This window comes from Pseudonaja textilis, chromosome Z (assembly GCF_049901715.1).
Source record: "Pseudonaja textilis isolate UNSWEBS1 chromosome Z, rPseTex1.2, whole genome shotgun sequence".
In the NCBI taxonomy this organism is placed as follows: Eukaryota; Metazoa; Chordata; class Lepidosauria; order Squamata; family Elapidae; genus Pseudonaja; species Pseudonaja textilis.
In genome coordinates this window covers 96,123,604-96,136,748 of record NC_142008.1, presented here as the reverse complement: position 1 = coordinate 96,136,748, position 13,145 = coordinate 96,123,604, and the positions used below count along the sequence as shown (strand labels likewise).

The window sequence follows — 13,145 nt, the reverse complement described above, 5'->3', positions numbered from 1 at the left end:
TGGGTCTGTGTTCTTGGCATGTGTCAGCTTGTTTGGTTTTTGGGTTGGGTTGTGTGACAGCTGGTGAGGCAGCCGTGGTCTGTTTTCTGGATGGTGGTTGTCCTTCGTTTATAGGATGGGCTTGGGCCTGGGTCTGATGAGGGGGATTGGCAGTGGTGTCCCATGTTGTTTCGGGTCTGGTGTTGGTTTTTGTGGCTGGGACTCGTTTGTTGGTGAGGGCTAGCTTCCAGATGTCTGGTAGGCGGGAGGTATCATCCCATCTATTCATGTTATGGGGGATGTGCTCGTGCTTGCACAAGCATGAAGCCGAAATCACCAGGCTGAAGATGGCGAGTGGGACCTCGTTGAAACGTTGCCAAGATACTCTCAATCTTACATGGGAAAAGATCTGAACACGCCAAGACCTGCATACACACACACACACACATACACATATGTATGTAGGTATAAATTTCATTTATTCTATTTTATGCCCTTATAATTTAGATTAATTGTTCTTTTGCCCATAATATTTTAAAATTGGTCCAGATCACAAGTCATCACTCATGTGATTATCAAACTACACACACTTTTGCAATGTTATATAATCCCCTCAAATAAGTAGAGAAAACCCATCCTCCTACCAAAGTGGGGGAGGTGCTGAAAAGTCAACCCGAAGTCTCTAGGAATTTAAGACACCAAGCACATTCTAGGTATTATCTGAAAAATATTTTCCCTATAAGACATAGTGAAATTGGCCCTGTAAAGCAGCGTATTGGCATCTTAAAATTTGTGTTATAGCTATGCCCCCCACAAATAATTATCTACAATGTTTGTGTGTGAAGGATAGCCTCATAGACTACTAATTAATAAAAAAACATGTAGTTATCTCGTAATGAACATAAGGTGATTAGAAAAGTAACCTTATGTTTTTAATGGAAATCAAATTATGAAAATATGAAGTAGACCAGTCTTTCCCAGCTGTAGTCCAATATATCTGGAAGGTTCCTAGATAGGGAAAGGACCAGAGGTGGGAGTTGGAGGGGAGTAGATAATACATTTTAGATGCAGCTAAACTTCAAAGCCTAATTCCCCCAAAACAAAACTTAATAACAATAATAAATATTAATAAGTGGACAGATGGACATCTTAAAGTGGACTTTAAGATGTTCTGAGTATTTCAAAGTCATTACTTGTATGCCCACCAGATTATGAAAATTAGCTTCACTAACTTTCAGGACTTCCTTTTGGGAAACAGTTGAGATACCAAAAGCCCTAAGAAAGCACTGCTTTAAAGTGGTATCAAGATCTATGATATAAGTGATAGTTCTTCAGTGCTTAAGGGAAAGAATTATTCTTGAGTCCTGAAAACCAAATGGAGGAGACTAACATTCCAGATTCAGCATATGGACTGGAGGTTCACCATCTTTGATATTTGCTATGGAACTATAGGAAAATGACAAAGTACCATGCAGTTTTTAGAATGAGTATTCAAAATGGTGGGTATTTTTTAAACTACACTAAGGAAGAAAATTAGCAAGTTGAGCAAGGGCTATCAGAATTAAAATAATGTTAAAGTTCAGCCTGGTCAGAAACAAGTAGATTTGGCAAGACACTTGTTAATTACAATTCTACTGAAAGGGCGGAATTCAGAAACTAAGTATGATTTACAACAGTTATGTATTATTGGAAACAATTTGGCACTAAAGGAAATGTTATTATATTGGCTCATTAATCAAATCTTATATTTAAATATATGCTGCAAGAAAAGAGTTATCATAAATAAAGGATTTTCATTTTGGGATTACATCTCCATATTATGATAATATTCAACTGCCCACATAAGAGTTTAATTTATCATATTTAATTTATTCATATAATGTTTCTCAGTGATAGAAATAAGATACTGATACCAGGAAATAAGGACAAATGACCCATCCTGATTTTCTATATATTCATTTCAGGTTTTCTAGGATAATCATCAGAGAGAAGTCACGGGATAATTTTCCAGGTTTGCCTCTCATTGTAAGACCTACAATGCATCATGGAATTCAGTTCTTCTGTAAAGGCTTTCTGTTCCCTATTTTAAAGTCCTTCCTTAATCAAATCTGCCTCCTTTCATGACAACTTATTCCAAAATGCAACACAATGAGGCAATCATTTTGTCAGGCATTGCTCCTTTGTCTTTCTCTGTTTTAATACCATTAATACACAACCAAGTGTTAAACTTGGGACCAAATGAGATGGATCATTAATGTTAAGGTTGAAAAACTTCACATGTTTATTGCAAATTTTAAAAATGTGTGGGAGAGGGTTGAGGATCAGAACTGAAATTACATAACAGAAGAATGTTTAGCTTTTTCTGTTCCCTCCAGCCTCCCTTGAGACTCTAATCATCTTTCACACTGCTATAGTTGGAAGTCTCCATTAACATCAATGGAAGATAACAAGTTCAAGATTTATTCATCCAAGATAAGCAAACAAATAAAGCAAGACCCTGAGCAGACCCTCACTCTGTTACTGAGATAATAACAAATTACATACTTTATGATGTATATATGTAAGTTTTATATCATAACTTCCTCCTTGGTAATATTTCAGAGAGGTTTTAGACACTGTGAGTGATCTTTATTCTTTTCTGCAATCTTTAGTTCCCACTGAATTCATTGAACTGTTAATTATCTACCTTGTACTGATTGTCCATACAATCCTATCTCAGCTTGACATAAACAAACACTATTGCATAGGTAACTCATACATACAACAGATGAGAGATATAATCATCATGGCCACAGATGGTAGGATCTGGTAAGATCTGGGGAAAATATATTGCACAAACCCCCAAAACATACACTGAATACGAATGAAGGCCATTGTCCAATTTACCTCCATATCAGTAATTACTCAGATGTGTTTGGAACTTAGGCAAGAGGCAGGAATAACAGTTCTTAAACCCAACAGTTTCAAGACTGATGCATATGAATAGAAGTCACTTTTTTTAAAAAAAAATTGTATTCAATGAAGTGGCTGATTATTTTTAAACTATAATATTTCCACAGATGATACGATAAGTTGTTAACTCATAAATGACATGACAATAGTTGAGTTGAAGCAATTCCAAGTTCAGAATAAATATACCATCAAGTGTGGGAATTAGTACCCAGGCTTACCCTAAATGGTGCGACTTTGATCAGAGTATCTTTCTTATTTACAAGAGCAAAGAAAATGTAATTCAGTACAAAATAGTGAGATATAGTTCATCAATAAGAAGCAAATTTGGCAAATTGTATTCATGTCCAGTTCCTCAAATAATTTCTTTACACCTGTAAACAGTCCAATATTTTAATGCCCTGTGGGCTTTCAATTTTGTATCAATATAATTCACACCACTTTGTGTCAGTAGAGTGATGAGATAGCATGAAGGCCATTAGTTGATTAATGTACAGAAATGAAGAAGAAGCTGAATTAATAAAGGCTGTAGACAAGAATTGGACCCCTGTTAGAGAGTGGGTAACCAGTCAGAAGGAAAGAAGAAAGGAGTTGTAATCCATCTGAACAACAGCTGTTACCTTCCATCCTTTGCTGGTTATGGTGGCCCCATTGGGCCACATGTCTGTGGCTGGCACAGGTTGGTCGCAACGAAACTTAGGAATAAATGAAGAGCTTCTCTGAAATACCTGAGGAAGTCAGAACATGGAAGGTGGTTGTTGTTTACATACAGAAAGCAAAATAATGTGGATTGCTAATTCTGGTTCAAGGAAGAACACTTATTAAATTAAACCTACAATGGAGTTCTGAAGAAGAGAGCACCAATAATCCAGCCATAAGGCTTAGTTACATTTCCTATTTCATCTATTTCAATGTAGCTGTTTAAAGTATATCTATAATCAAGATATATAATGAAGTTATGAGAACTTCTGCCTGAATTTAAAGAACATTTATGCATGACCTTAAGAAGGTAAATACAACAATAAACAAAAGCATGCATCCTTTTTATGTTATGGAAATTGGTGAAAAACAACTTATTTCTCAAACTGTAGCTGAAATCCTCTCAGGTTAAGGCTCAAATTCTTACAAAAGTTTTAGCCCATCTTTTAAATATTGATTTTAAAATAATGTTTGAGTAGACATGGAAAAAAGTTTATTTCAGGCTCCTTTTAGCCCCTAACAAATCTATAATTTTGGCAACTCTATATTTCCTATTTATAGTCGATAAAAATGTTCATTAATTCTAAAACTCTTTCAAAAGCCATTAATATTAATGGATCTGCAATATAATAAGATTGTATTATTATCTGCTCTCCCTGATATTTTTTTTAATGTATTGGCCATCTAGTGCTTGGTCTTTCGAGTAGTTGGTAAGCCTTCCCTGATGATGATATTATTATTATTATTGTTGTTGTTGTTGTTTTGTTGTTGTTTTGTTGTTGTTATTGTTAAGTATTGCTATAAACAACCTATCTAAAATTTAGTCAGATGCTTCTAGAAAACTCTCAGGCAAGAAACAGAGATAAATGTATTCCTTTGTCTGATTCCATTTTTATTTTTGTACATAGAAAAAAATTCTACTCATTCATCTTTACCATGGCCTAATGAAGATCCACCTACAATGAGTATTTCTAACACTTTTTAAAAATAAACATCTTCTAAGGTTTGTCACAATCTCTTATTTTTGGTTTTACTTAATTTTCACTTATTCAAAGAACTGAACTGAAAGTAAATTTTCCTGATTTATCGTTGCTTTTGTCTTTCTCCTTATTTTTTATTGCCCAATTTTATGCCATGGAAGTCTAAATTGTGTCATTATTCTGCAACAGCACTATGTAAATAATGCAGCATAGGTGATATATACTGCCAAAGGTATGCTAGTGCTAATGGTCATGTGTAGCTAATTAGACACAGAAGGTTTGCATGTGTTCTCACCCACAAAACACAAAATGACAGAATGGCCTTGTTTCCAGATCTGCACCTCTTACTGATGTGCAAATTAGCTAATATTTTAAAAACTAATGTTCAGAATCATCTAAGCAGAATACTTTCTATTACTCAGTTGCCCATAAAATTTCTATTTCTTTTCTTTCTGTTTTTAGACCCAGATTTAATTCAAGCTGATCTGTATTAAATTACTGTACACTATCTCCATTTCAAGTCAATCAATTATATAATAACTGGAGTACCTGAAAAAAATATTGGACCTTATAAATCTTGGATTTTATAACTATTATAATTAAACTCTTTTGTAAAATGTACTATCCTCTATCCAAATTTCACTATTAGATTTAACCTGCAGGACCACTTTTGTCCACACAAACTACGACATTTAATTTTTCAAAAAAAATTCCCAACATAATTACATTATTCTTCTCTCTTGGTATAGAAAGGGTTTTTGCAGGGTAGGGATAGAGGTGAAGGTGGGAGGTAGATTATGTTCTGATACCTCATTCATAAATTAAAACCTATTACATAAATTTGCATATATTGTTTTATAAAAAAAATGGTTCGTTAAATCACAGAAAAGGAAGTCAAACAACCACAAACCCATCATACACATCCCCTGAATATTAAGTCAATGATTTGGTAAATATGATCTTAGTAAGCTTTGTGCTTCTGAAATTGAGCTATTAATATTGTACCAAAAATCTCTTCTGCAAATTCAGTAAACTATTGAATTTTATCTTTAAAAAACTATTATATATAGTCTGCAGTGGTGGATTTCTGATATGTACTGCTTATTAACATCTGGATTAAATTATTTTAGTCAGTAAAGGAAGGTAAAGTACTTTCAATAATCTATGTTTTTTAGTTTTTTGTATATGGTGCATGTTCCAGACATTCTCATCACCTTTTAAAATGTATCTTAAAATAACTATAATCTTAAAATAACCTTTTATTATTATTTTTTATATGAAAATATACAAAAAACAACACAATGCTTGTTGGGAGACATTCTCGATCTAGTTCAAAAGGACTTATATAAAACTGAGCTTTCAACAGCAGAGATATTATTGAAAATATCAGTAATTGTCCTCAGTTATATATTCTAGTAAACTATATTAGTGTACAAACTGGCTTTAGGTAGACAATGAAAACATCATGGACTCTTAATAAAGCCTTTCCTAATCTGATGTCCTTCATATGTGTAGGAAATCCAATCTTATCCCAAAGATGCTTTTTGAGGAGGCATCTGGACTTTCAGGTCTTTCTTTGAAGATGTTTTATAAACAATAACATTTTACAATTTACAATAACAATAACAATAAATGAAGCAACATTGTCATTCTATACGTTGCAAGCATATGGGAAAAGCTCAGGAGGATCTTCAGCCCACATAACATATCTGCACACTTCAAACCCAAGAATACTCTAAGGCAGAAGCTTGTCCACCCCAAAACTAAAACACCCAGACAAAAAATGAGCAGTGTGGTATATGCAGTGCAATGCAGTGAGCCATGTGCAGATCTGTACATTGGAAAACAAAACAACCACTTCATAAGTGCATGGCACAACATAGGAGAACAAACACATCAGGACTAGATTCAGTAACCCATCTGCATTTAAAAGACACAGGTGACTCATTTGAAGACAGCAAAGTCCACATTTTGGACAGAAAGGTTGGTTTGAAAAAGGGGTCAAAGAGGCCATTTATGTTAATATTGAGCAGCCCTCTCTCAACAAAAGTGGAGAGATCCATCATCTATCTCCAATCTACAACACAATCCTTTCAACGGTTCCAAGAGGGCTCCATACCCATTTGCACCACTCAGGTGACCCTGATGACCAGGATAAATCTCCAGGTGACCTAAACGACTTGCTAAAAGTATGCAAATGTCCAGCTATTTGCAAAGAGTATAAATCCTTCCATTCCTCATCAGAGCTGAAGAAGCTTCTTGGATGAGAAGCAAAACATCTTCAAAGAAAAAAAACAGAAAGTCCAGTTGCCTCTTGAAAAAGCACTTTTGCGATAATCGTGACCTGAATGACTGAGAATCTCCATAGAAATCCAGTCTTATTTTCACCAATTCTATACAGTCACTGGCCAAGGGGCAGTTGAAGAGCAACATACCTTAATGCAGGGATTCCCCAATGCAGTTCCATTTGTACAAGTGGAGGGCGCAACTGGGCATGTGCTCACCGCTCACACAAATGGAGCTGTGTGTGCATGAGTGTGCCTGCCACTCACACGCTCCCACCTGTGTCAGATCGGGCTGCTAAGTTGGAAACATTAAGGACCGCTGCCTTAAGGCACCAGACTGGGAAGGTTTGTCTTATTGTATAATGATATCATTACAGATTTATATGTTTTACAACCCTTGCCAATGGTGAAATGTATCAGTCAATCAGTTTATTATTACACTCTTAGACCAGAACAAGCAATATATTCATGAGTGTCTGTGAGTACTCATAAATCTGTATGTATTAATAAATGTATTAATAAAGCTTAGCTGAGATATCTGATAATAACCTGAAAAATGTAGTTGTAAGAGTGAACAAATATGTGAAACTGCAGGAGAGAAGTACTGAAGGGGGCAATTTGGAACATTAAAATAAAACCCATATGGAAAAACATAAATTCTCCTTCCTCTTCTGCATCTCCATTCCAAATCAATAAACTGTGGTTACAGAGAATTTGCATTAATATAATGTGCGAACCAGACCACACACTAGCAACCACATATAGTGACTTGGTTCTTATTGTCCAGTTCTTGTTGCCTGGTGACACAAATATAGGCAAATTCAAAAAACACTTGGGAAAGATTGCTACGGTAGCAATTTAAATAAATAATAAAATAATAACCAATAGAGAATTCTTTAAGCTTGTTCCAAAGTATGAAGATTTGGGAGTCTTGTACCTGATCAAAGATTCCACAGTAGAGTACAATCTCTAGCAATCAAGACTATATTTAGTTGAAGTATATTTATCTGCTGAGATTAAGTCATAAAGTTATCAGCATAATGAATCTCTCCTTTGCAAATTTCCAGTCTGGTGAGATTTTTTCTCTGAAGTTGTTGAATATTAAACTATTTCTTTGCAAAACTCTAGAATCTCTGACCGTACTTTTAGTCTAATGCCCTTCCCATCCTACCTCAAGTTCAGCAATGATCCTATCCTCTTCATCATCATCTTTGATGGCAGAAGCAATGATGGGGGGTGTTGAAGCAGGCCTGGCAACCTCTGATACAGTTCTTCTCAGTTTCACTTGAGGCTTTTGGGTTTCCAGCTCTTCTGATTCAGCTTTCTGATATCACAAAAGCAAAAAAAGAAAAAGTGTAAATGGAAAGACAAGAGCAAAGCTAAACCACTGGATCCTCTTTGGTTTTACTCAGGGGTGGGATTCTACCAGTTCACACCTATTCACTAGAACCGGTTGTTAACATTCTAAGCTGTTCAGAGAACCGGTTGTTAGAAGAAATTACTGGCCTAATCCTGTAAGGAAGGCAGGAAGGAAACATTCTGGTGTTGCTTACAGAAACCTGCCTCTCCATTAACCCTTACTACATTCTTGGCAGGACTAGACTTCCTTTCTCTGGAACTTCTCTGGAGTTTTTTTCCCCTCCTTTGCTGGTACTTTGCTTGTGTGGAGTGACCATTCAAAGTTACAACGGCACTGAAAAAAGTGACTTATGACTGTTTTTCATACTTACGACGGTTGCAGCATCCCCAGTCACGAGAGGCCAGGCGAGGAGATGCATGCCTCAATGTGAGTGATATTGAGTTGGCCACGCCCAGCCAATAACATGACCACCAAGCCATGTCCACCTCGTCACATGACCACCAAGGCATGCCCACCAACTAAGCCATGCCCACAGAACCGGTTGTTAAAAAATTTGAATCCCACCCCTCGTTTTACTGGTTTGTATTTCTTCATTGGGAAAAGGGGTTTTGTACCTTCATGAAACTGGATTCTTTTTTGCTGGTGATGATCACCTCTCCTGTGCGAGTAGTTGTAAGCCCATGAGAAGATGGGAAGCTTCGCCGGGGTGGGGGAGGAGGGGGAGATTTGGAGGGTTTCTCTGTACGATATCTGGGCACCGTCAGTTCATCTACAATGATAATATTGTTAGTACGAATTATGCAGAATACATACCATGGCTAATAGTTAGACCATTTTTTAAAGGAACAGCTTAAAACTAAGGAGAGAAATGTTGAAGGTGGCAATTTGGAACTTTATTTAAAAAAAGTCTCCCCCTAACTTCCTCTTAGGTTTTAAGGGGAAGAAGGATATGCAACCTCTCCCCACAAAAAAATAAAATAAATCCTTTCCCCAAATAACTAAATCAACTATATGGATTCCTTTTCTGACAAATTACACAAGGGTGCCAGTATTATAACTATGATACTAGAACATGAGACAAATCAGCTGAGGTTAGTTACACTTTTACCATAATATCTGCAACATGTTTTTCTGTTGCTGTTAAATAAAGTACTGGTTAAAGATAAACTATTTCTCAAAGGACTTTCAAATTTTTTCCACATGTATTATAAGATAGGCCTTGAAACATGCTGACTATGTTTGTAAATGTGCTGTGACTGCCTAAACTTTAATTCAATTTTCTACAGTTGCCCCTACATCAAATCCCCCATATTGTCCCTAAAATTCTGTCAAGAATTAGCCAAAAGGCATGTGCATTTCTTGTAATTTTCCTCCAACTGTGGGTCTGTCTGTCTGTTTCAGTTGTGATTCGCTTTTCATTTTAAATAACACATTATTTTTCAGTGTTAGGTATATGGATAAAGCAAGATTGGAGCATGAGCTCAGGGAGCTATTTCTTTCCTCTAGAAAATATGTTTCCACTGGAGTGATTTTTGTATGATGGCAGTCCAAGAAGCAATAGGTCAAACTGTCTGCTCATGGGTTGCAATCCTGCTTGGGCCTCTCCTTACAAACTGTACCCAATTTTATGTCTGTCTTACCTGATCCCCGGCGGCCATTGGGGTCTATTTTGGTTGTGGTCTTTTGTGCATGCTGGGGTTTGGTAGGCTTGTGCTCTGGGGTGGAAGCAATGCTTCCACTGCCACCACTGCTGGAAGACTGCTTGTGCTTGGCCGCAAACTCCAAATCAGGGATGGCTTTCATCAGCTCAGCCTGGGTCTCTTCCAGAAGCCGGTTAATATCTTTAGCACTGTATTGGGTCAAGGCTGCACGTTTTTCCTCCCAGTCTCGTTCAGCAGCCTGTAAAATAGATTTGTATTGACCACAATGTGGCTTCTCTACAATGCTGTTCAGTTGGGATCTATATTATGCGGCCTATTCTATAGACAAATTCTGGATTTCCAAGAAGTGCTGAGGCCCTTTGTGGATTTTGAGAAAATAGAACAATGAATAAAGAATCCTGTTTTTTTTTTTTTAAAGAAGTGACTGAGAAAAAGAAAAAATCTACTTTCCATCCTTACTATTCAGCAGTTATCAATCTATCTACTAATAAGATTGCATTGTCTCTCAGCCCAACTTACATCATACTGTGTTTGTGATAGTAAAATTTTTAACAATGCTTGCCTGGATTGGATTTTTTCAATACTTCCTTTCTTGCCAGGAAACAATATAAGAAAGTGTTTGCAATCCTGAATTTGTGAGAGGAAAAATTGTCAGTTTGACTGGAATGAAAAATTATCTTGGGTACTAAGAACAGAAGTAGCTTATTTATGAACCAAACTGAAGTCTGGGAAGCGCTTTCATAAAGTAGGGAATTAAAGTCATTGTTACATTGGAAAATTTCAAGAAAGTTGCTAACATACATATCAATTGAGCTGGGAAAAGGATAGTTGAAGAAATCGTTAAGACTCTCTCCTCTCTGTCCTTATACATTCCAAACCATCCTGCTCAAAAGGAGAGGGAAAAAAATCATTGAGTCGGTACCAAAAAACATGTATTTTACGATATATTTATATAGGAAGTCCTGTCATTGTTTTCTATATGGGCCAATAATGACCAGGCACATTTCAACCCAAAATGAGATCAGATTGAAATAGAGCTGAGTACTGTGAAGTGTACAGACTAATGTATTCCTGCCTTATTGTTTATTGTATATGATATTAATTCTAGAAAAATACTTTTACAATTCCTGTGAAGCTGGTAGGAAGAGTGATTTGCCAGCAGAAAGTGCTGTTTGATTCAACCTCTAGGAATTATGGGAAAAATAGTTCCTTTATGAAGATTTTTTAAAGTGAGTCATTGAAGTCCATCAGGCTTCAGGCACACAATTCTATGTGTAAACACACACATAATATAGTACATACATACATACATATATACAAATGTATAACCTTATATATTGTGTGTCCCAATTTTGTGAATTAAATGCATAATTTTTCTGTTTCTTAATAATGTAGTTTTAGATGGAAGGAGGAATGAAAATAAATGGAAGCTATATTTGTCTGACTGTGGTAAAAATCTACATGGAAGAAAGAAAAGGTGAAAGGTGGAATTTTTGCCAGTGCTTGTAAATCATTTGCTGCTGGAATAGTTTTTCTCAACTTGTGCTTTTCATGGTTTCAATTACAGTTTTTATTATTCCTTCCTTTACACTTCCAAATATTTTGGGCTGGTTTTGGAAATCTAGATCAGGCCCAGAATCAGTCCAAGTACTATCAATTTTCAAAGTACAATGCAAATTCAACAACAATGCAAATTCAGGAACATTCTTCTTTTTTTGTACTCAAGGTATATAAATTGCACTCACCTCCACAGACACTGATCTGTCCATACTTTTTTTGCTGGGAGTCTCGGAACCTGTATGGGGCTTGGCAGCAATCATCTCTGAGCCCCGGGATGGATTGCTACTTTTGGATGTGTGGCTCTGCCCTTGGCTTTGTCCAAAGCTGATTGTGCCTAGGCTATCAGTGGAAGAAGTTAGGTCATGGAGGTTCGTCGGAGGGCTGGTGGGAAGCTCAAAATCTAGGCTTCTGCTGAAGTCACTTTCCAGCTCTACCTTCTTTGGAGATTGGCTGAGAAGATTATTGGAGGAATCCCAGACACCTTCATCTACTTGCCTACCAGGAAAAGGGCAAGAAGAGTTAAAATCAGGTTAGGAGTTTCAGAAAGAAAGTTTCAGGTACAGCAATCTATGAAAGTGGCACTTCTCATGTATTGTAGTTTGTCTGCCTGGAAAGGCTATTTTTGAATCTCTGTGCATGTATGCATGAATAGCACCATTAACAGAATGATGACTCGTTTCTGAACTCAGTGAGAACAGTGTGACCATCAGGAAGAAGCAATCATGGATGGATTGTAATAGAGATGATGATGGTAGTATAACCCCAGCTAGTAATAAGAGGGCCTAGGGTCTAAATGCGAGTGTTAAAATAAGTCTTCCAATTAATTATACAGCCCAGAGAATGGGCCACAGACACCCAATATATTTCCATTTGCAATAACTGGCCCCAATCAAGTTATAAGGGACAGAAATACAACACTTAAATAGTACGCTAGTACATTTGCAAGATAGATTAGAGCATCTATTAGGAATGCTGATACCCCAGCCTATCAGATCCCAAGGGCTTTTTTCTCATTTAGGAAGGGCTCACTCACTTGCGGACTTCTGTCAGGGTGTCAGTCACTGCCTTGCACCGCTTGAATAAGCCATCCAGGCGATGTGGCTCTTCTTTGAGGAACTTCACAGCTTCTACCTCTACACGGAGAACTACACGCATTTTGCTCTGCAGGCTGGGAAAATTAGCTGCAATGCCAGGAATGAACAGAGAAGGAAACGAGAGGCATGGGAGTCAGAGCAGGCTGAAAGAAGCTTTTTATCTGAAGGCAATGGGCGGGGGTGGGGGGCATGGAGCCAAGGAGGGAAGCAGGAGGGCAGACTGGTAAGGCTTCAGATGAGTGAGAAATGGGCCTTTTCCTAGCTGTCGCTTGGCAAAAGCGAAACAGCATTGACCCCCTGACTAAACAACCATCCCAGCATCTTTCATCTCCTGAGAGTAGTCAATTTTAGCCCAATAAACACTAGTGTGTTTTGAGGAATGAGGGGCATGAAGAAGGACTGCAAAGTCACAATTGTTCTGCTGATGGAACACACATCATACTAAATACACACACACACACACACACACACACACACACACCGTACCAAATACACCTATCCAGTACAGCATAAAGAAAAAAAATGGTCCTGAATTACTAAGGCTATACTTAGGCATATATCTTACCAAGGGGAAATCT

General features: G+C 37.0%; 1 protein-coding gene across 15 annotated transcripts in view; it reads right to left on the bottom strand.

The window, feature by feature from the left end:
- The window catches only part of SRCIN1 (SRC kinase signaling inhibitor 1), a 267,852-nt gene that overhangs the window by 19,553 nt on the left and 235,154 nt on the right, over window positions 1-13,145 (bottom strand). For 8 of the 15 annotated variants that reach the window (XM_087916500.1, XM_087916502.1, XM_087916506.1 and 5 more), the window contains 6 exons: window positions 12,507-12,654; window positions 11,659-11,968; window positions 9,893-10,151; window positions 8,867-9,021; window positions 8,064-8,216; window positions 3,549-3,656 (listed from right to left, as the gene is read on the bottom strand). In XM_087916500.1, coding sequence (XP_087772626.1) covers window positions 3,549-3,656; window positions 8,064-8,216; window positions 8,867-9,021; window positions 9,893-10,151; window positions 11,659-11,968; window positions 12,507-12,654 — 1,133 coding nt within the window. The remainder of the gene's footprint in view (window positions 1-3,548; window positions 3,657-8,063; window positions 8,217-8,866; window positions 9,022-9,892; window positions 10,152-11,658; window positions 11,969-12,506; window positions 12,655-13,145) is intronic. The other 7 variants (XM_087916504.1, XM_087916503.1, XM_087916508.1 and 4 more) reach the window with 1 other exon arrangement.